The sequence below is a fragment of the Sphaeramia orbicularis genome, unplaced genomic scaffold (assembly GCF_902148855.1).
Source record: "Sphaeramia orbicularis unplaced genomic scaffold, fSphaOr1.1, whole genome shotgun sequence".
In the NCBI taxonomy this organism is placed as follows: domain Eukaryota; kingdom Metazoa; phylum Chordata; class Actinopteri; order Kurtiformes; family Apogonidae; genus Sphaeramia; species Sphaeramia orbicularis.
Window position 1 is genome coordinate 204,100 of NW_021941607.1, and position 22,267 is coordinate 226,366.

Here is a 22,267-nt window from a genome sequence, read left to right on the forward strand (position 1 = left end):
GTAATACACAAACACACACAGGTAATACACAAACACACACACAGGTAATACACAAACACACACACAGGTAATACACAAACACACACACAGGTAATACACAAACACACACAGGTAATACACAAACACACACACAGGTAATACACAAACACACACACACAGGTAATACACAAACACACACACAGGTAATACACAAACACACACACAGGTAATACACAAACACACACACAGGTAATACACAAACACACACACAGGTAATACACAAACACACACACAGGTAATACACAAACACACACAGGTAATACACAAACACACACACAGGTAATACACAAACACACACACAGGTAATACACAAACACACACAGGTAATACACAAACACACACAGGTAATACACAAACACACACACAGGTATTACACAAACACACACAGGTAATACACAAACACACACACAGGTAATACACAAACACACACAGGTAATACACAAACACACACAGGTAATACACAAACACACACACAGGTAATACACAAACACACACACAGGTAATACACAAACACACACAGGTAATACACAAACACACACACAGGTAATACACAAACACACACACAGGTAATACACAAACACACACACAGGTAATACACAAACACACACACAGGTAATACACAAACACACACACAGGTAATACACAAACACACACACAGGTAATACACAAACACACACAGGTAATACACAAACACACACACAGGTAATACACAAACACACACACACAGGTAATACACAAACACACACACAGGTAATACACAAACACACACACAGGTAATACACAAACACACACACAGGTAATACACAACACACACACAGGTAATACACAAACACACACACAGGTAATACACAAACACACACACAGGTAATACACAAACACACACAGGTAATACACAAACACACACACAGGTAATACACAAACACACACACAGGTAATACACAAACACACACAGGTAATACACAAACACACACAGGTAATACACAAACACACACACAGGTAACAGGTGTTTTAAACTGGGTCGTTCTTCTCATGTGACTGTGGCTTTATTCTGATAAAAGGATGTTTTTGTTCTTGACTTTCTTCGTCTTGTGGCAGGTGTGTGTATTTTAACACACTGTCCTCATATTTATCCTCTTATTTTGTGTGTGTATTTTAACACACTGTCCTCATATTTATCCTCTTATTGTGTGTGTGTATTTTAACACACTGTGCTCATATTTATCCTCTTATTGTGTGTGTGTGTATTTTAACACACTGTCCTCATATTTATCCTCTTATTTTGTGTGTGTATTTTAACACACTGTCCTCATATTTGTCCTCTTATTGTGTGTGTGTGTATTTTAACACACTGTCCTCATATTTATCCTCTTATTTTGTGTGTGTATTTTAACACACTGTCCTCATATTTATCCTCTTATTGTGTGTGTGTATTTTAACACACTGTCCTCATATTTATCCTCTTATTGTGTGTGTGTGTATTTTAACACACTGTCCTCATATTTATCCTCTTATTGTGTGTGTGTATTTTAACACACTGTCCTCATATTTATGCTCTTATTGTGTGTGTGTGTGTATTTTAACACACTGTCCTCATATTTATGCTCTTATTGTGTGTGTGTGTATTTTAACACACTGTCCTCATATCTATCCTCTTATTGTGTGTGTGTGTATTTTAACACACTGTCCTCATATTTATCCTCTTATTGTGTGTGTGTATTTTAACACACTGTCCTCATATTTATCCTCTTATTGTGTGTGTGTATTTTAACACACTGTCCTCATATTTATCCTCTTATTGTGTGTGTGTATTTTAACACACTGTCCTCATATTTATCCTCTTATTGTGTGTGTGTGTATTTTAACACACTTTCCTCATATTTATCCTCTTATTGTGTGTGTGTATTTAACACACTGTCCTCATATTTATCCTCTTATTGTGTGTGTGTATTTTAACACACTGTCCTCATATTTATCCTCTTATTGTGTGTGTGTATTTTAACACACTGTCCTCATATTTATCCTCTTATTGTGTGTGTGTGTATTTTAACACACTGTCCTCATATTTTTCCTCTTATTGTGTGTGTGTATTTTAACACACTGTCCTCATATTTATGCTCTTATTGTGTGTGTGTGTGTGTGTATTTTAACACACTGTCCTCATATTTATGCTCTTATTGTGTTTGTGTATTTTAACACACTGTCCTCATATCTATCCTCTTATTGTGTGTGTGTGTATTTTAACACACTGTCCTCATATTTATCCTCTTATTGTGTGTGTGTGTATTTTAACACACTGTCCTCATATTTATCCTCTTATTGTGTGTGTGTATTTTAACACACTGTCCTCATATTTATCCTCTTATTGTGTGTGTGTATTTTAACACACTGTCCTCATATTTATCCTCTTATTGTGTGTGTGTGTATTTTAACACACTGTCCTCATATTTATCCTCTTATTGTGTGTGTGTATTTTAACACACTGTCCTCATATTTATGCTCTTATTGTGTGTGTGTGTGTGTATTTTAACACACTGTCCTCATATTTATGCTCTTATTGTGTGTGTGTGTATTTTAACACACTGTCCTCATATCTATCCTCTTATTGTGTGTGTGTGTATTTTAACACACTGTCCTCATATTTATCCTCTTATTGTGTGTGTGTTTTAACACACTGTCCTCATATTTATGCTCTTATTGTGTGTGTGTGTATTTTAACACACTGTCCTCATATTTATCCTCTTATTGTGTGTGTGTATTTTAACACACTGTCCTCATATTTATCCTCTTATTGTGTGTGTGTATTTTAACACACTGTCCTCATATTTATCCTCTTATTGTGTGTGTGTATTTTAACACACTGTCCTCATATTTATGCTCTTATTGTGTGTGTGTGTATTTTAACACACTGTCCTCATATTTATGCTCTTATTGTGTGTGTGTGTATTTTAACACACTGTCCTCATATCTATCCTCTTATTGTGTGTGTGTGTGTATTTTAACACACTGTCCTCATATTTATCCTCTTATTGTGTGTGTGTATTTTAACACACTGTCCTCATATTTATCCTCTTATTGTGTGTGTGTATTTTAACACACTGTCCTCATATTTATCCTCTTATTTTGTGTGTGTATTTTAACACACTGTCCTCATATTTATCCTCTTATTGTGTGTGTGTGTATTTTAACACACTGTCCTCATATTTATCCTCTTATTGTGTGTGTGTATTTTAACACACTGTCCTCATATTTATGCTCTTATTGTGTGTGTGTGTGTATTTTAACACACTGTCCTCATATCTATCCTCTTATTGTGTGTGTGTGTATTTTAACACACTGTCCTCATATCTATCCTCTTATTGTGTGTGTGTGTATTTTAACACACTGTCCTCATATTTATCCTCTTATTGTGTGTGTGTATTTTAACACACTGTCCTCATATTTATCCTCTTATTGTGTGTGTGTATTTTAACACACTGTCCTCATATTTATCCTCTTATTGTGTGTGTGTATTTTAACACACTGTCCTCATATTTATCCTCTTATTGTGTGTGTGTGTATTTTAACACACTGTCCTCATATTTATCCTCTTATTGTGTGTGTGTATTTTAACACACTGTCCTCATATTTATCCTCTTATTGTGTGTGTGTATTTTAACACACTGTCCTCATATCTATCCTCTTATTGTGTGTGTGTTTGTATTTTAACACACTGTCCTCATATTTATCCTCTTATTGTGTGTGTGTGTGTATTTTACCACACTGTCCTCATATTTATCCTCTTATTGTATGTGTGTATTTTAACACACTGTCCTCATATTTATCCTCTTATTGTGTGTGTGTATTTTAACACACTATCCTCATATTTATCCTCTTATTGTGTGTGTTTGTATTTTAACACACTGTCCTCATATTTATCCTCTTATTGTGTGTGTGTGTGTGTGTATTTTAACACACTGTCCTCATATTTATCCTCTTATTGTGTGTGTGTATTTTAACACACTGTCCTCATATTTATCCTCTTATTGTGTGTGTGTATTTTAACACACTGTCCTCATATTTATGCTCTTATTGTGTGTGTGTGTATTTTAACACACTTTCCTCATATTTATGCTCTTATTGTGTGTGTGTGTATTTTAACACACTGTCCTCATATCTATCCTCTTATTGTGTGTGTGTATTTTCACACACTGTCCTCATATTTATCCTCTTATTGTGTGTGTGTATTTTAACACACTGTCCTCATATTTATCCTCTTATTGTGTGTGTGTATTTTAACACACTGTCCTCATATTATCCTCTTATTGTGCGTGTGTATTTTAACACACTGTCCTCATATTTATCCTCTTATTGTGTGTGTGTGTATTTTAACACACTGTCCTCATATTTATCCTCTTATTGTGTGTGTGTGTGTGTGTGTATTTTAACACACTGTCCTCATATTTATCCTCTTATTGTGTGTGTGTGTGTGTATTTTAACACACTGTCCTCATATTTATCCTCTTATTGTGTGTGTGTATTTTAACACACTGTCCTCATATTTATCCTCTTATTGTGTGTGTGTATTTTAACACACTGTCCTCATATTTATCCTCTTATTGTGTGTGTGTATTTTAACACACTGTCCTCATATTTATCCTCTTATTGTGTGTGTGTGTGTGTATTTTAACACACTGTCCTCATATTTATCCTCTTATTGTGTGTGTGTATTTTAACACACTGTCCTCATATTTATCCTCTTATTGTGTGTGTGTATTTTAACACACTGTCCTCATATTTATCCTCTTATTGTGTGTGTGTATTTTAACACACTGTCCTCATATTTATCCTCTTATTGTGTGTGTGTATTTTAACACACTGTCCTCATATTTGTCCTCTTATTGTGTGTGTGTGTGTGTGTATTTTAACACACTGTCCTCATATTTATCCTCTTATTGTGTGTGTGTATTTTAACACACTGTCCTCATATTTATCCTCTTATTGTGTGTGTGTATTTTCACACACTGTCCTCATATTTATCCTCTTATTGTGTGTGTGTATTTTAACACACTGTCCTCATATTTATCCTCTTATTGTGTGTGTGTATTTTAACACACTGTCCTCATATTTATCCTCTTATTGTGCGTGTGTATTTTAACACACTGTCCTCATATTTATCCTCTTATTGTGTGTGTGTGTATTTTAACACACTGTCCTCATATTTATCCTCTTATTGTGTGTGTGTGTGTGTGTATTTTAACACACTGTCCTCATATTTATCCTCTTATTGTGTGTGTGTGTGTGTGTATTTTAACACACTGTCCTCATATTTATCCTCTTATTGTGTGTGTGTATTTTAACACACTGTCCTCATATTTATCCTCTTATTGTGTGTGTGTATTTTAACACACTGTCCTCATATTTATCCTCTTATTGTGTGTGTGTTTTTATTTCAACACACTGTCCTCATATTTATCCTCTTATTGTGTGTGTGTATTTTAACACACTGTCCTCATATTTATCCTCTTATTGTGTGTGTGTATTTTAACACACTGTCCTCATATTTATCCTCTTATTGTGTGTGTGTATTTTAACACACTGTCCTCATATTTATCCTCTTATTGTGTGTGTGTGTATTTTAACACACTGTCCTCATATTTATCCTCTTATTGTGTGTGTGTATTTTAACACACTGTCCTCATATTTATGCTCTTATTGTGTGTGTGTGTGTATTTTAACACACTGTCCTCATATTTATGCTCTTATTGTGTGTGTGTGTATTTTAACACACTGTCCTCATATCTATCCTCTTATTGTGTGTGTGTGTATTTTAACACACTGTCCTCATATTTATCCTCTTATTGTGTGTGTGTATTTTAACACACTGTCCTCATATTTATCCTCTTATTGTGTGTGTGTATTTTAACACACTGTCCTCATATTTATCCTCTTATTGTGTGTGTGTTTTTTAACACACTGTCCTCATATTTATCCTCTTATTGAATGTGTGTTTGTATTTTAACACACTGTCCTCATATTTATCCTCTTATTGTGTGTGTGTGTGTGTGTATTTTAACACACTGTCCTCATATTTATCCTCTTATTTTGTGTGTGTATTTTAACACACTGTCCTCATATGTATCCTCTTATTGTGTGTGTGTGTGTATTTTAACACACTGTCCTCATATTTATCCTCTTATTTTGTGTGTGTATTTTAACACACTGTCCTCATATTTATCCTCTTATTGTGTGTGTGTATTTTAACACACTGTCCTCATATTTATCCTCTTATTGTGTGTGTGTATTTTAACACACTGTCCTCATATTTATGCTCTTATTGTGTGTGTGTGTGTATTTTAACACACTGTCCTCATATCTATCCTCTTATTGTGTGTGTGTGTATTTTAACACACTGTCCTCATATCTATCCTCTTATTGTGTGTGTGTGTATTTTAACACACTGTCCTCATATTTATCCTCTTATTGTGTGTGTGTATTTTAACACACTGTCCTCATATTTATCCTCTTATTGTGTGTGTGTATTTTAACACACTGTCCTCATATTTATCCTCTTATTGTGTGTGTGTATTTTAACACACTGTCCTCATATTTATCCTCTTATTGTGTGTGTGTATTTTAACACTGTCCTCATATTTATCCTCTTATTGTGTGTGTGTGTGTGTGTATTTTAACACACTGTCCTCATATTTATCCTCTTATTGTGTGTGTGTGTGTATTTTAACACACTGTCCTCATATTTATCCTCTTATTGTGTGTGTGTATTTTAACACACTGTCCTCATATTTATCCTCTTATTGTGTGTGTGTATTTTAACACACTGTCCTCATATCTATCCTCTTATTGTGTGTGTGTTTGTATTTTAACACACTGTCCTCATATTTATCCTCTTATTGTGTGTGTGTGTGTATTTTACCACACTGTCCTCATATTTATCCTCTTATTGAATGTGTGTATTTTAACACACTGTCCTCATATTTATCCTCTTATTGTGTGTGTGTATTTTAACACACTATCCTCATATTTATCCTCTTATTGTGTGTGTTTGTATTTTAACACACTGTCCTCATATTTATCCTCTTATTGTGTGTGTGTGTGTGTGTATTTTAACACACTGTCCTCATATTTATCCTCTTATTGTGTGTGTGTATTTTAACACACTGTCCTCATATTTATCCTCTTATTGTGTGTGTGTATTTTAACACACTGTCCTCATATTTATGCTCTTATTGTGTGTGTGTGTATTTTAACACACTTTCCTCATATTTATGCTCTTATTGTGTGTGTGTGTATTTTAACACACTGTCCTCATATCTATCCTCTTATTGTGTGTGTGTATTTTCACACACTGTCCTCATATTTATCCTCTTATTGTGTGTGTGTATTTTAACACACTGTCCTCATATTTATCCTCTTATTGTGTGTGTGTATTTTAACACACTGTCCTCATATTTATCCTCTTATTGTGCGTGTGTATTTTAACACACTGTCCTCATATTTATCCTCTTATTGTGTGTGTGTGTGTATTTTAACACACTGTCCTCATATTTATCCTCTTATTGTGTGTGTGTGTGTGTGTGTGTGTGTGTATTTTAACACACAGTCCTCATATTTATCCTCTTATTGTGTGTGTGTGTATTTTAACACACTGTCCTCATATTTATCCTCTTATTGTGTGTGTGTATTTTAACACACTGTCCTCATATTTATCCTCTTATTGTGTGTGTGTATTTTAACACACTGTCCTCATATTTATCCTCTTATTGTGTGTGTGTATTTTAACACACTGTCCTCATATTTATCCTCTTATTGTGTGTGTGTGTGTGTATTTTAACACACTGTCCTCATATTTATCCTCTTATTGTGTGTGTGTATTTTAACACACTGTCCTCATATTTATCCTCTTATTGTGTGTGTGTATTTTAACACACTGTCCTCATATTTATCCTCTTATTGTGTGTGTGTATTTTAACACACTGTCCTCATATTTATCCTCTTATTGTGTGTGTGTATTTTAACACACTGTCCTCATATTTGTCCTCTTATTGTGTGTGTGTGTGTATTTTAACACACTGTCCTCATATTTATCCTCTTATTGTGTGTGTGTATTTTAACACACTGTCCTCATATTTATCCTCTTATTGTGTGTGTGTATTTTCACACACTGTCCTCATATTTATCCTCTTATTGTGTGTGTGTATTTTAACACACTGTCCTCATATTTATCCTCTTATTGTGTGTGTGTATTTTAACACACTGTCCTCATATTTATCCTCTTATTGTGCTTGTGTATTTTAACACACTGTCCTCATATTTATCCTCGTATTGTGTGTGTGTGTGTATTTTAACACACTGTCCTCATATTTATCCTCTTATTGTGTGTGTGTGTGTGTATTTTAACACACTGTCCTCATATTTATCCTCTTATTGTGTGTGTGTGTGTGTATTTTAACACACTGTCCTCATATTTATCCTCTTATTGTGTGTGTGAATTTTAACACACTGTCCTCATATTTATCCTCTTATTGTGTGTGTGTATTTTAACACACTGTCCTCATATTTATCCTCTTATTGTGTGTGTGTTTGTATTTTAACACACTGTCCTCATATTTATCCTCTTATTGTGTGTGTGTGTGTGTGTATTTTAACACACTGTCCTCATATTTATCCTCTTATTGTGTGTGTGTGTGTGTATTTTAACACACTGTCCTCATATTTATCCTCTTATTGTGTGTGTGTATTTTAACACACTGTCCTCATATTTATCCTCTTATTGTGTGTGTGTATTTTAACACACTGTCCTCATATTTATCCTCTTATTGTGTGTGTGTATTTTAACACACTGTCCTCATATTTATCCTCTTATTGTGTGTGTGTGTGTATTTTAACACACTGTCCTCATATTTATCCTCTTATTGTGTGTGTGTATTTTAACACACTGTCCTCATATTTATCCTCTTATTGTGTGTGTGTTTGTATTTTAACACACTGTCCTCATATTTATCCTCTTATTGTGTGTGTATTTTAACACACTGTCCTCATATTTATCCTCTTATTGTGTGTGTGTATTTTAACACACTGTCCTCATATTTATCCTCTTATTGTGTGTGTGTGTGTGTGTGTGTGTGTGTGTGTATTTTAACACACTGTCCTCATATTTATCCTCTTATTGAATGTGTGTTTGTATTTTAACACACTGTCCTCATATTTATCCTCTTATTGTGTGTGTGTTTGTATTTTAACACACTGTCCTCATATTTATCCTCTTATTGTGTGTGTGTGTATTTTAACACACTGTCCTCATATTTATCCTCTTATTGTGTGTGTGTATTTTAACACACTGTCCTCATATTTATCCTCTTATTGTGTGTGTGTTTGTATTTTAACACACTGTCCTCATATTTATCCTCTTATTGTGTGTGTATTTTAACACACTGTCCTCATATTTATCCTCTTATTGTGTGTGTGTATTTTAACACACTGTCCTCATATTTATCCTCTTATTGTGTGTGTGTGTGTGTGTGTGTGTATTTTAACACACTGTCCTCATATTTATCCTCTTATTGAATGTGTGTTTGTATTTTAACACACTGTCCTCATATTTATCCTCTTATTGTGTGTGTGTTTGTATTTTAACACACTGTCCTCATATTTATCCTCTTATTGTGTGTGTGTTTGTATTTTAACACACTGTCCTCATATTTATCCTCTTATTGTGTGTGTGTGTATTTTAACACACTGTCCTCATATTTATCCTCTTATTGTGTGTGTGTTTGTATTTTAACACACTGTCCTCATATTTATCCTCTTATTGTGTGTGTATTTTAACACACTGTCCTCATATTTATCCTCTTATTGTGTGTGTGTATTTTAACACACTGTCCTCATATTTATCCTCTTATTGTGTGTGTGTGTGTGTGTGTATTTTAACACACTGTCCTCATATTTATCCTCTTATTGAATGTGTGTTTGTATTTTAACACACTGTCCTCATATTTATCCTCTTATTGTGTGTGTGTTTGTATTTTAACACACTGTCCTCATATTTATCCTCTTATTGTGTGTGTGTTTGTATTTTAACACACTGTCCTCATATTTATCCTCTTATTGTGTGTGTGTGTATTTTAACACACTGTCCTCATATTTATCCTCTTATTGTGTGTGTGTTTGTATTTTAACACACTGTCCTCATATTTATCCTCTTATTGTGTGTGTGTGTATTTTAACACACTGTCCTCATATTTATCCTCTTATTGTGTGTGTGTTTGTATTTTAACACACTGTCCTCATATTTATCCTCTTATTGTGTGTGTGTGTGTATTTTAACACACTGTCCTCATATTTATCCTCTTATTGTGTGTGTGTTTAATCAGTGTGAATGTGTCTGGTCTTGTATATCTGTATATTTGTACTAGTTTTGTACTGTTTTTTTTTTTTTTTTCTATTCTTCTTTCCTCCTCTGTGTTGGATGTGTCTGAACATTCTTTTTTTTTTTTCTATTCTTCTTTCCTCGTCTGTGTTGGATGTGTCTGAACATTCTTTTTTTTTTCTATTCTTCTTTCCTCGTCTGTGTTGGATGTGCCTGAACATTCTTTTTTTTTTCTATTCTTCTTTCGTCGTCTGTGTTGGATGTGTCTGAACATTCTTTTTTTTTTTTCTATTCTTCTTTCCTCGTCTGTGTTGGATGTGCCTGAACATTCTTTTTTTTTTCTATTCTTCTTTCCTCGTCTGTGTTGGATGTGTCTGAACATTCTTTTTTTTTTCTATTCTTCTTTCCTCGTCTGTGTTGGATGTGCCTGAACATTCTTTTTTTTTTTTCTATTCTTCTTTCCTCGTCTGTGTTGGATGTGCCTGAACATTCTTTTTTTTTTCTATTCTTCTTTCGTCGTCTGTGTTGGATGTGTCTGAACATTCTTTTTTTTTTCTATTCTTCTTTCCTCGTCTGTGTTGGATGTGCCTGAACATTCTTTTTTTTTTTCTATTCTTCTTTCCTCGTCTTTGTTGGATGTGTCTGAACATTCTTTTTTTTTTTTTTCTATTCTTCTTTCCTCATCTGTGTTGGATGTGCCTGAACATTCTTTTTTTTTTCTATTCTTCTTTCCTCGTCTGTGTTGGATGTGTCTGAACATTCTTTTTTTTTTCTATTCTTCTTTCCTCGTCTGTGTTGGATGTGCCTGAACATTCTTTTTTTTTTCTATTCTTCTTTCGTCGTCTGTGTTGGATGTGCCTGAACATTCTTTTTTTTTTCTATTCTTCTTTCCTCGTCTGTGTTGGATGTGCCTGAACATTCTTTTTTTTTTTCTATTCTTCTTTCGTCGTCTGTGTTGGATGTGCCTGAACATTCTTTTTTTTTTCTCTATTCTTCTTTCCTCGTCTGTGTTGGATGTGTCTGAACATTCTTTTTTTTTTTTTCTATTCTTCTTTCCTCGTCTGTGTTGGATGTGCCTGAACATTCTTTTTTTTTTCTATTCTTCTTTCGTCGTCTGTGTTGGATGTGCCTGAACATTCTTTTTTTTTTCTATTCTTCTTTCCTCGTCTGTGTTGGATGTGCCTGAACATTCTTTTTTTTTTCTATTCTTCTTTCCTCGTCTGTGTTGGATGTGCCTGAACATTCTTTTTTTTTTCTATTCTTCTTTCGTCGTCTGTGTTGGATGTGCCTGAACATTCTTTTTTTTTTCTATTCTTCTTTCCTCGTCTGTGTTGGATGTGCCTGAACATTCTTTTTTTTTTCTATTCTTCTTTCCTCGTCTGTGTTGGATGTGCCTGAACATTCTTTTTTTTTTCTATTCTTCTTTCCTCGTCTGTGTTGGATGTGCCTGAACATTCTTTTTTTTTTCTATTCTTCTTTCCTCATCTGTGTTGGATGTGTCTGAACATTCTTTTTTTTTTTTTCTATTCTTCTTTCCTCATCTGTGTTGGATGTGCCTGAACATTCTTTTTTTTTTCTATTCTTCTTTCCTCGTCTGTGTTGGGTGTGCCTGAACATTCTTTTTTTTTTCTATTCTTCTTTCCTCGTCTGTGTTGGATGTGCCTGAACATTCTTTTTTTTTTTCTATTCTTCTTTCCTCCTCTGTGTTGGATGTGTCTGAACATTCTTTTTTTTTTTTTTCTATTCTTCTTTCCTCATCTGTGTTGGATGTGTCTGAACATTCTTTTTTTTTTTTTTCTATTCTTCTTTCCTCGTCTGTGTTAGATGTGCCTGAACATTGTTCTGTGCGTTGCAGGTAAATTCACCTGTATCGAGGTGCGCTTCCACCTGGAGCGTCAGATGGGCTACTACCTGATCCAGATGTACATCCCGTCCCTGCTCATCGTCATCCTGTCCTGGGTTTCCTTCTGGATCAACATGGACGCCGCTCCTGCCAGAGTGGCGCTGGGCATCACCACCGTCCTCACCATGACCACCCAGAGCTCCGGCTCCAGGACCTCACTGCCCAAGGTCTGTGCTGCTGGGGCTGGGTTCGGGGGGGGGGGGGGGGCACGTGGCCAGGAGGGTCCGATCCGGCCAAGATTATTATCCTTAACCGTACCGTATGCTCTAAAAATAAATTAAAACAAACTGAATTAGAGAAAAAAAAAGTTAAAACTAAATAAAACTAAACTGGAATGAAAAATTTAAAACAATTAGAACCTGGACTTAGACAAAAAAGAAAAGGAAAAAAGAAAAAAAAGAAATAAAAGAAAAAAGGGAAAAAAAAGAGAAAAAAAGAAAATAACAAAAACTAATCAAAACTATCAAACCTGCTCTAAAAATGAATTAAAACAAACTGAATTAGAGAAAAAAGTCCAAAGTAAATGAAACTAAACTAGAATGAAAAATCCAAAACTATTAGAACGTTGGGTGGGTTTTTGAGTCATTTTTGGGTGATTTTTAGGTGGTTTTTGAGTAATTTTCAGGTGGTTTTTGGGTGATTTTTGGGTCAAAACTTAAGTCAAAACTAAACAAAACTAAACTATAATGAAAAATCCCAAACTATCAGAACCTGGACCTGGACCTAGAGACAAAAAAGGGGAAAAAAAGAAACATTGGAAAAAAAAAAAGAAAGAAAAGAAAATAACAAAAACTAATAAAAACTATCCAACCTGCTCTAAAAACAAATTAAAATGAACTGAATTAGAGACAAAAAAAAGTCCAAAGTAAATCAAACAAAACTAGAATGAGAACTGTTAAACTATGTGAACCCTGGTTCTCTGCAGACGCAATGTGTGTGAGCCTCAGTTTGACTCCAGTCCTACTCCTCCAGTTTTACTCCTCCAGTTCTACTCCTTCAGTCCTACTCCTTCAGTCCTACTCCTCCAGTTCTACTCCTCCAGTTTTACTCCTTCAGTTCTACTCCTCCAGTTTTACTCCTCCAGTTCTACTCCTTCAGTTTTACTCCTCCAGTTCTACTCCTCCAGTTTTACTCCTCCAGTCCTACTCCTCCAGTTCTACTCCTCCAGTTTTACTCCTCCAGTTTTACTCCTCCAGTTCTACTCCTCCAGTTCTACTCCTCCAGTTTTACTCCTCCAGTTCTACTCCTCCAGTTCTACTCCTCCAGTTTTACTCCTCCAGTTCTACTCCTCCAGTTCTACTCCTCCAGTTTTACTCCTCCAGTTCTACTCCTCCAGTTTTACTCCTCCAGTTCTACTCCTCCAGTTCTACTCCTCCAGTTTTACTCCTCCAGTTTTACTCCTCCAGTTCTACTCCTCCAGTTTTACTCCTCCAGTTTTACTCCTCCAGTTCTACTCCTCCAGTTCTACTCCTTCAGTTCTACTCCTTCAGTTTTACTCCTCCAGTTCTACTCCTCCAGTTTTACTCCTCCAGTTCTACTCCTTCAGTTTTACTCCTCCAGTTCTACTCCTCCAGTTCTACTCCTTCAGTTTTACTCCTCCAGTTCTACTCCTCCAGTTCTACTCCTTCAGTCCTACTCCTCCAGTTCTACTCCTCCAGTTCTACTCCTTCAGTTCTACTCCTTCAGTTTTACTCCTCCAGTTCTACTCCTCCAGTTTTACTCCTCCAGTTCTACTCCTTCAGTTTTACTCCTCCAGTTCTACTCCTCCAGTTTTACTCCTCCAGTTCTACTCCTCCAGTTTTACTCCTCCAGTTCTACTCCTCCAGTTCTACTCCTCCATTCTACTCCTCAGTTCTACTCCTCCAGTTTTACTCCTTCAGTCTACTCCTCCAGTTTTACTCCTCAGTTCTACTCCTCCAGTTCTGCTTTTCCTCCAGTTTCTACCCTCCAGTTTACTCCTTCAGTTCTACTCCTCCAGTTTTACTCCTCCAGTTCTACTCCTCCAGTTCTACTCCTTCAGTTTTACTCCTCCAGTTTACTCCTCAGTTTACTCCTCCAGTTCTACTCCTCCAGTTCTACTCCTCCAGTTTTACTCTCCAGTTCTACTCCTCCAGTTCTACTCCTCCAGTTCTACTCCTCCAGTTTTACTCCTCCAGTTTACTCCTCCAGTTTACTCCTCAGTTCTACTCCTCCAGTTTCTACTCCTCCAGTTCTACTCCTTCAGTTCTACTCCTCCAGTTCTACTCCTCCAGTTTACTCCTCCAGTTTTACCCTCCTCCAGTTCTACTTCCTCCAGTTTTACTCCTCCAGTTCTACTCCTTCAGTTCTACTTCCTCCAGTTCTACTCCTCCAGTTTTACTCCTCCAGTTCTACTCCTTCAGTTCTACTCCTCCAGTTCTACTCCTCCAGTTCTACTCCTCCAATTCTACTCCTTCAGTTCTACTCCTCCAGTTCTACTCCTCCAGTTCTACTCCTCCAGTTCTACTCCTTCAGTTCTACTCCTCCAATTCTACTCCTTCAGTTCTACTCCTCCAGTTTCTACTCCTCCAGTTCTACTCCTCCAATTCTACTCCTTCAGTTCTACTCCTCCAGTTCTACTCCTCCAGTTCTACTCCTTCAGTTTTACTCCTTCAGTTCTACTCCTTCAGTTCTACTCCTCCAGTTCTACTCCTCCAGTTTTACTCCTCCAGTTCTACTCCTTCAGTTCTACTCCTTCAGTTCTACTCCTCCAGTTCTACTCCTCCAGTTTTACTCCTCCAGTTCTACTCCTCCAGTTTTACTCCTCCAGTTCTACTCCTTCAGTTCTACTCCTCCAATTCTACTCCTTCAGTTCTACTCCTCCAGTTCTACTCCTCCAGTTTTACTCCTCCAGTTCTACTCCTCCAATTCTACTCCTTCAGTTCTACTCCTCCAGTTCTACTCCTCCAGTTTTACTCCTCCAGTTCTACTCCTCCAGTTTTACTCCTCCAGTTCTACTCCTTCAGTTCTACTCCTCCAATTCTACTCCTTCAGTTCTACTCCTCCAGTTTTACTCCTCCAGTTTTACTCCTCCAGTTCTACTCCTCCAGTTTTACTCCTCCAGTTCTACTCCTCCAGTTTTACTCCTCCAGTTTTACTCCTCCAGTTCTACTCCTTCAGTTCTACTCCTCCAGTTCTACTCCTCCAGTTCTACTCCTCCAGTTTTACTCCTCCAGTTCTACTCCTCCAGTTTTACTCCTTCAGTTCTACTCCTTCAGTTCTACTCCTTCAGTTCTACTCCTCCAGTTCTACTCCTCCAGTTCTACTCCTTCAGTTCTACTCCTCCAATTCTACTCCTTCAGTTCTACTCCTCCAGTTCTACTCCTTCAGTTCTACTCCTCCAGTTCTACTCCTTCAGTTTTACTCCTCCAGTTCTACTCCTCCAGTTCTACTCCTCCAGTTCTACTCCTCCAGTTCTACTCCTTCAGTTCTACTCCTCCAATTCTACTCCTTCAGTTCTACTCCTCCAGTTCTACTCCTTCAGTTCTACTCCTCCAGTTCTACTCCTTCAGTTTTACTCCTCCAGTTCTACTCCTCCAGTTCTACTCCTTCAGTTCTACTCCTCCAATTCTACTCCTCCAGTTCTACTCCTCCAATTCTACTCCTTCAGTTCTACTCCTCCAGTTCTACTCCTCCAGTTTTACTCCTCCAGTTCTACTCCTCCAGTTTTACTCCTCCAGTTCTACTCCTTCAGTTCTACTCCTCCAATTCTACTCCTTCAGTTCTACTCCTCCAGTTCTACTCCTCCAGTTCTACTCCTCCAGTTCTACTCCTTCAGTTCTACTCCTCCAGTTTTACTCCTCCAGTTTTACTCCTCCAGTTCTACTCCTCCAGTTTTACTCCTCCAGTTTTACTCCTCCAGTTCTACTCCTTCAGTTCTACTCCTTCAGTTCTACTCCTCCAGTTCTACTCCTCCAGTTCTACTCCTCCAGTTCTACTCCTTCAGTTCTACTCCTCCAATTCTACTCCTTCAGTTCTACTCCTCCAGTTCTACTCCTTCAGTTCTACTCCTCCAGTTCTACTCCTTCAGTTCTACTCCTCCAGTTCTACTCCTCCAGTTCTACTCCTCCAGTTCTACTCCTCCAGTTCTACTCCTTCAGTTCTACTCCTCCAATTCTACTCCTTCAGTTCTACTCCTCCAGTTCTACTCCTTCAGTTCTACTCCTCCAGTTCTACTCCTTCAGTTCTACTCCTCCAATTCTACTCCTTCAGTTCTACTCCTCCAGTTCTACTCCTTCAGTTCTACTCCTCCAGTTCTACTCCTTCAGTTTTACTCCTCCAGTTCTACTCCTCCAGTTCTACTCCTTCAGTTCTACTCCTCCAATTCTACTCCTCCAGTTCTACTCCTCCAATTCTACTCCTTCAGTTCTACTCCTCCAGTTCTACTCCTCCAGTTTTACTCCTCCAGTTCTACTCCTCCAGTTTTACTCCTCCAGTTCTACTCCTTCAGTTCTACTCCTCCAATTCTACTCCTTCAGTTCTACTCCTCCAGTTCTACTCCTCCAGTTCTACTCCTCCAGTTCTACTCCTTCAGTTCTACTCCTCCAGTTTTACTCCTCCAGTTCTACTCCTCCAGTTTTACTCCTCCAGTTCTACTCCTCCAGTTTTACTCCTCCAGTTTTACTCCTCCAGTTCTACTCCTCCAGTTTTACTCCTTCAGTTCTACTCCTCCAGTTTTACTCCTCCAGTTTTACTCCTCCAGTTCTACTCCTCCAGTTTTACTCCTTCAGTTCTACTCCTTCAGTTCTACTCCTTCAGTTCTACTCCTCCAGTTCTACTCCTCCAGTTCTACTCCTCCAGTTCTACTCCTTCAGTTCTACTCCTCCAATTCTACTCCTTCAGTTCTACTCCTCCAGTTCTACTCCTTCAGTTCTACTCCTCCAGTTCTACTCCTTCAGTTCTACTCCTCCAGTTCTACTCCTCCAGTTCTACTCCTCCAGTTCTACTTCTCCAGTTCTACTCCTTCAGTTCTACTCCTCCAATTCTACTCCTTCAGTTCTACTCCTCCAGTTCTACTCCTTCAGTTCTACTCCTCCAGTTCTACTCCTTCAGTTCTACTCCTCCAATTCTACTCCTTCAGTTCTACTCCTCCAGTTCTACTCCTTCAGTTCTACTCCTCCAGTTCTACTCCTTCAGTTTTACTCCTCCAGTTCTACTCCTCCAGTTCTACTCCTTCAGTTTTACTCCTCCAGTTCTACTCCTCCAATTCTACTCCTTCAGTTCTACTCCTCCAGTTCTACTCCTCCAGTTTTACTCCTCCAGTTCTACTCCTCCAGTTTTACTCCTCCAGTTCTACTCCTTCAGTTCTACTCCTCCAATTCTACTCCTTCAGTTCTACTCCTCCAGTTCTACTCCTCCAGTTTTACTCCTCCAGTTCTACTCCTCCAATTCTACTCCTTCAGTTCTACTCCTCCAGTTCTACTCCTCCAGTTTTACTCCTCCAGTTCTACTCCTCCAGTTTTACTCCTCCAGTTTTACTCCTTCAGTTCTACTCCTCCAGTTCTACTCCTCCAGTTCTACTCCTTCAGTTCTACTCCTCCAGTTCTACTCCTCCAGTTCTACTCCTCCAGTTCTACTCCTCCAGTGCTCCTTGTGTTTGGTGGTTGTGTTGTTGTTGCGTGTGGTGCTCAGACTCAAACATGTGTTGATTCCACACATGGAGAATCTGCTGGAGCCGGAGTGAGGACGAAGGGCTGGTATTTGATATGCATGAAGAAGAATGTGACATGAGCAGGAGCTTATATAAGAAGGATTAGCACACACACACACACACACACACACACACACACACACACACACACACACACACACTGAACACACACACTGAACACACACACACACACACACTCCCTCACCTCCGTGTGTGTACATTAGTTGATTCTCATGTTTCCGCTGCTAAACAGAGCTTTGCACTCCAGTGTGTTACACGTGTCTGAATAGGACATGATTACACAAAGAAACACACACACACACACACACACACACCATTTATGACACCACAGTCAGCAGGGGTGTGTGTGTGTGTGTGTGTGTGTGTGTACTTGTAGGTTTGGCTGAACGTACAGAGGACACAGACTGGGTCAAAGTTCGTTCAGATCACAGGTGTCAAACATGCGGCCTGGGGCCCAAATCCCCCCCCCCCCCCCCCCCCCCCCCAAAGCTTCCATTGCGGCCCTGCAGGATGAAAGAGCCAAAATGACCCTGAACGGTCCAGCTTGTCCAAATCCTTTTGGTTCAGGTTCCACATAGTACGGTGGCCGACAAGGGCCAAACCCATTCCAGCGGCCCACTGCGCCTCAGCTGTGAGTAAACAGCTGTGAGTAAACAGCTGTGAGTAAACAGCTGTGAGTGCACATGTAGCGTGGCTCATTCAGTCGCCATCGTACGAGTGTGAAGGCGCCGGGGCGGACCGCGGTACTGAGCTCTGAAGGCCTTTAAACAGACCAGCGGAGGTACGGGTTAGACACACAACTCCTCCCAGCTCACAGGCTGCTCAGCTCCAACTCACAGGTACATGCCTAGAAAGGCTTATTATATTACAATCATGTATGTATGAGGGTGCTATTAACCCTCCGGTATCCAGGTGCGCCTTTTACGCACACTTTGCACTTCGTGTTAAAAAACTTCATATTATTTTTCACAATTTAAATAAGGTTGGAATTCAAAAGTTGTTCATTTGTGCATGATCTTTAAAATTCTGTCCACCAACTCAAATGTGCACATTGTAAACAACAGAAAATGACCAGACGAGCATCTGTCTGCCAAGTGTGCATAAAACGCACTGTTTCTAACATTTGATCTGTATGATTAGGGCTGAGCTGGATTTACTAAAATAAAATCAAACTAGAGCAGAAAAATAAATCCATATATAATATTTAATAGTCTGATTTATAGGTGTGCATTTTACGCACACTTGGTGACAGATGCTAGTATTTTTGAACATTTGACCTAGCACCAAAAATAATAATAATGCAAAGTAACCAGTGTTGGAGTTAATCACTGACATATGACAGGATGAAAACATCTAATAATATGTGATCCACTTTTTATGGAGTACATTGAAGAAAATTATTTTTTTGTGTTTTTTCATCCAAAAAAATGGTTTGTTTCCATTACAAACAGCATTTAAAGGGTTAAAAAATGTGACAATTATTGAGTATTTGGTATTTTTATTTACGGCTCAAGTTGATGAAATAGAAAAAAGTGTAAAAGAATTAAAAACAAAGTGTATGAACATTTTTTTGACATTATTCCCCAAGTGTGTGAAAAAGGCACACTGGGTGTTTAGTCAGGGCCTTGGAGGACGGGATACCAGAGGGATAAGAAAAGATGTGTGTGATAATCATGTACAAGTGTATAATTAATATAGAACAACTAGTACTCTAACTTTATATGATTTAACATTTATCCAAAAATAAAATAAAACATGTCATACTGAACTGTTCTGAGAATGTTCAAAAAAATAAAATCAAATAAAATCATCTTGCTACACAGAGCTGTAGGGGGCGCTGTCAGCACAACAGCTGACTGACAGGGTTTCAAACTACAGCGGAAACAAAGTGAAGTTAGGGCGTGGCGCAGCAGGGAGACTTTTATTCCCTTCTGTTGGACACTAGTCTGTTGTCTGTGAACGCTGCCCTGCAGGTGTGGAACACTTCTGTTGGACTGGCTGGTTCTGGGTTTTGTTGCAGATGTTTTCTTGGTTTGAGTCGTTTCTTTATTTGCAGAACATTTGATGATGATGCATTTGTTTGTGTTTCTTGCAGCGCATGTTTTCATTTCCATCATGTCCTTCTTGTTGTACTTCGTCTACACTTGTGTTTGAGTTTGCGTCGTTTCTGTCCTGACAGCTGTTTCCTCTGAACTGAGTGAACTGCACTGGGCCGTTGGAATGTGTTTGGCCCTCGTCGGCCACCGTAACAGACAGACCGATGGGATCTACAGTCAACAGAACAACACAATAAACCCTAAATAATGACAAACACATTTTCTTTGTGAAAAATTATGTGGAAAAAATTTAAGTGAAAAAAATCACATTACACTGTGAAAATATTTACATTTACAAAACTGTTCTTTCACAATAAAATGCAGATAAATACAAAAATGAAAACAAAGATGAACAACCTGAACGGTGCAGTTGGAACAATCTTCTGTCTGTTCCTAAATGTTTGTGGAACACTGTGTGGTTAGGGTTAGGGTTCTAACATGGAGAACGAAGACGTCCAGCAGAAGAGCGCTCACATTTCCTCTAATGAAATTTCTGTTTGTTTCAGGTTATTGACATCTGTTTTGTAAAATGTAAATGTTTTCATAATTTCATAGTTTTTATTTGTCCTCTGTGTGTGTGTGTGTGTGTGTGTGTGTGTGTGTGTGTTTTCAGGTCTCTTATGTAAAGGCCATAGACATCTGGATGGCCGTTTGCCTGTTGTTCGTCTTCTCTGCTCTGCTGGAATACGCTGCCGTCAACTTTGTGTCCAGGCAACACAAGGAACTGCTGAGGTTCAGACGGCAACGCAAGAGCAAGGTACCACGACAACTACACAACAGCAACAACAGCGCCACAACAACACAACAACAGCACAACAACTACACCACAACTACACAACACAACAACAGCACCACAACAACACAACAACAGCAAAACAACACAACAAAACAACAACAACAACACAACAACTACACCACAACTACACAACAACAGCACAACAACACAACAAAACAACAGCACCACAATAACAGCACAACAACACAACAAAACAACAACAACACAACAACAGCACAACACAACAAAACAACAAAAACAACAACACAATAACACAACAACACAACAACAACAACAGTATAACAACACAACAACAGTACAACGACAAAACAACAACTACACAACAACTACACAACAACGACAACAGCACAGCAACAACACAACAGCAACACATCATGTAGGAGCACAAGGTTCACAATCCCAAAATGAGACAAAAACCAGGAAAGATCTGATCATGAACCCAAGAGCTGCACTAAGAAGGACCGTTAGCCAAAACAACAGGTCATTTCAGGTCTGACTGGACCAAAAATACAGCATCAGTGAATGTTAGCTGACCCCAAACAGGACCCACAGATCTAGGTTTGGTTTCCTGGATTTGTGGATCCATCTCCTGTTTTCTTTGTCTTTGGGTGTCTGTAAACGATAGCTCCCACTGCTTTAAGAACCTGAAAATACAATCAAACACAACAGCTCTGCCCCAGTTTTATTCAGTATTGTTCTTCAGTTTAGACAGGACTGAAGCCAACGCTGTCACTCATCTGCCTCTGTCTGACACTCAGTGGGCGGAGCCACTGTGACTTCTGCTAGCGCTGACGTCACATGCAGACCCTATTTATTTATTTATTTATTTATTTATTTATTTATTAGTCTTTTACAACACTTAAAGTGACCAAAGTGCTTTCCCTTCAAATCAAAGCATTTAAAACTCAATAATAATCAATAATAAAATTAGATCAAAACAATAATAAAAAATAACAATAAAACAAACAACAATAGAAACAAATAGTGGTGTGTGTGTGGTGTGTCAGGGCCTTAGTGGTCAGTCAGTTTGAATGGGTCCACACCTGTGTTCTAGTGGATTCCATACAGCAACAGTTGAACCTGGGATGGTTTTATTCATTTAAGCCTAAACTCAGCCATAAATGGAACTGAAGATCCACACACAGAACCACATTCATATGGGCTCATCAGAACCGTCCCCTAAACTGGGCTCATCAGAACTGTCCCCTAAACTGGGCTCATCAGAACCGTCCCCTAAACTGGACCCACATGTTTTCAGTTCATTCAACATGAGGATCAAATAAGGTTTCATTCAAGTGTCACGTGTGAAACAGGAGAAAACTCAACGGCCTCATGAACAGTTTTAGTCATTATTCATCAGAAGTGCACACGAACCAGTGCA

The 22,267-nt window shown here is 38.1% G+C and overlaps 1 protein-coding gene across 1 annotated transcript in view; it reads left to right on the top strand.

Moving 5' to 3' along the window:
• LOC115416447 (glycine receptor subunit alpha-3-like) overlaps positions 1 to 21,964 on the top strand; it is a 207,926-nt gene extending 185,962 nt beyond the window's left edge. Inside the window, exons 7-9 of the mRNA XM_030130223.1 lie at positions 12,258 to 12,472; positions 20,704 to 20,847; positions 21,941 to 21,964. Coding sequence (XP_029986083.1) covers positions 12,258 to 12,472; positions 20,704 to 20,847; positions 21,941 to 21,964 — 383 coding nt within the window. The remainder of the gene's footprint in view (positions 1 to 12,257; positions 12,473 to 20,703; positions 20,848 to 21,940) is intronic.
• The last annotated feature ends 303 nt before the right edge of the window (positions 21,965 to 22,267 follow it).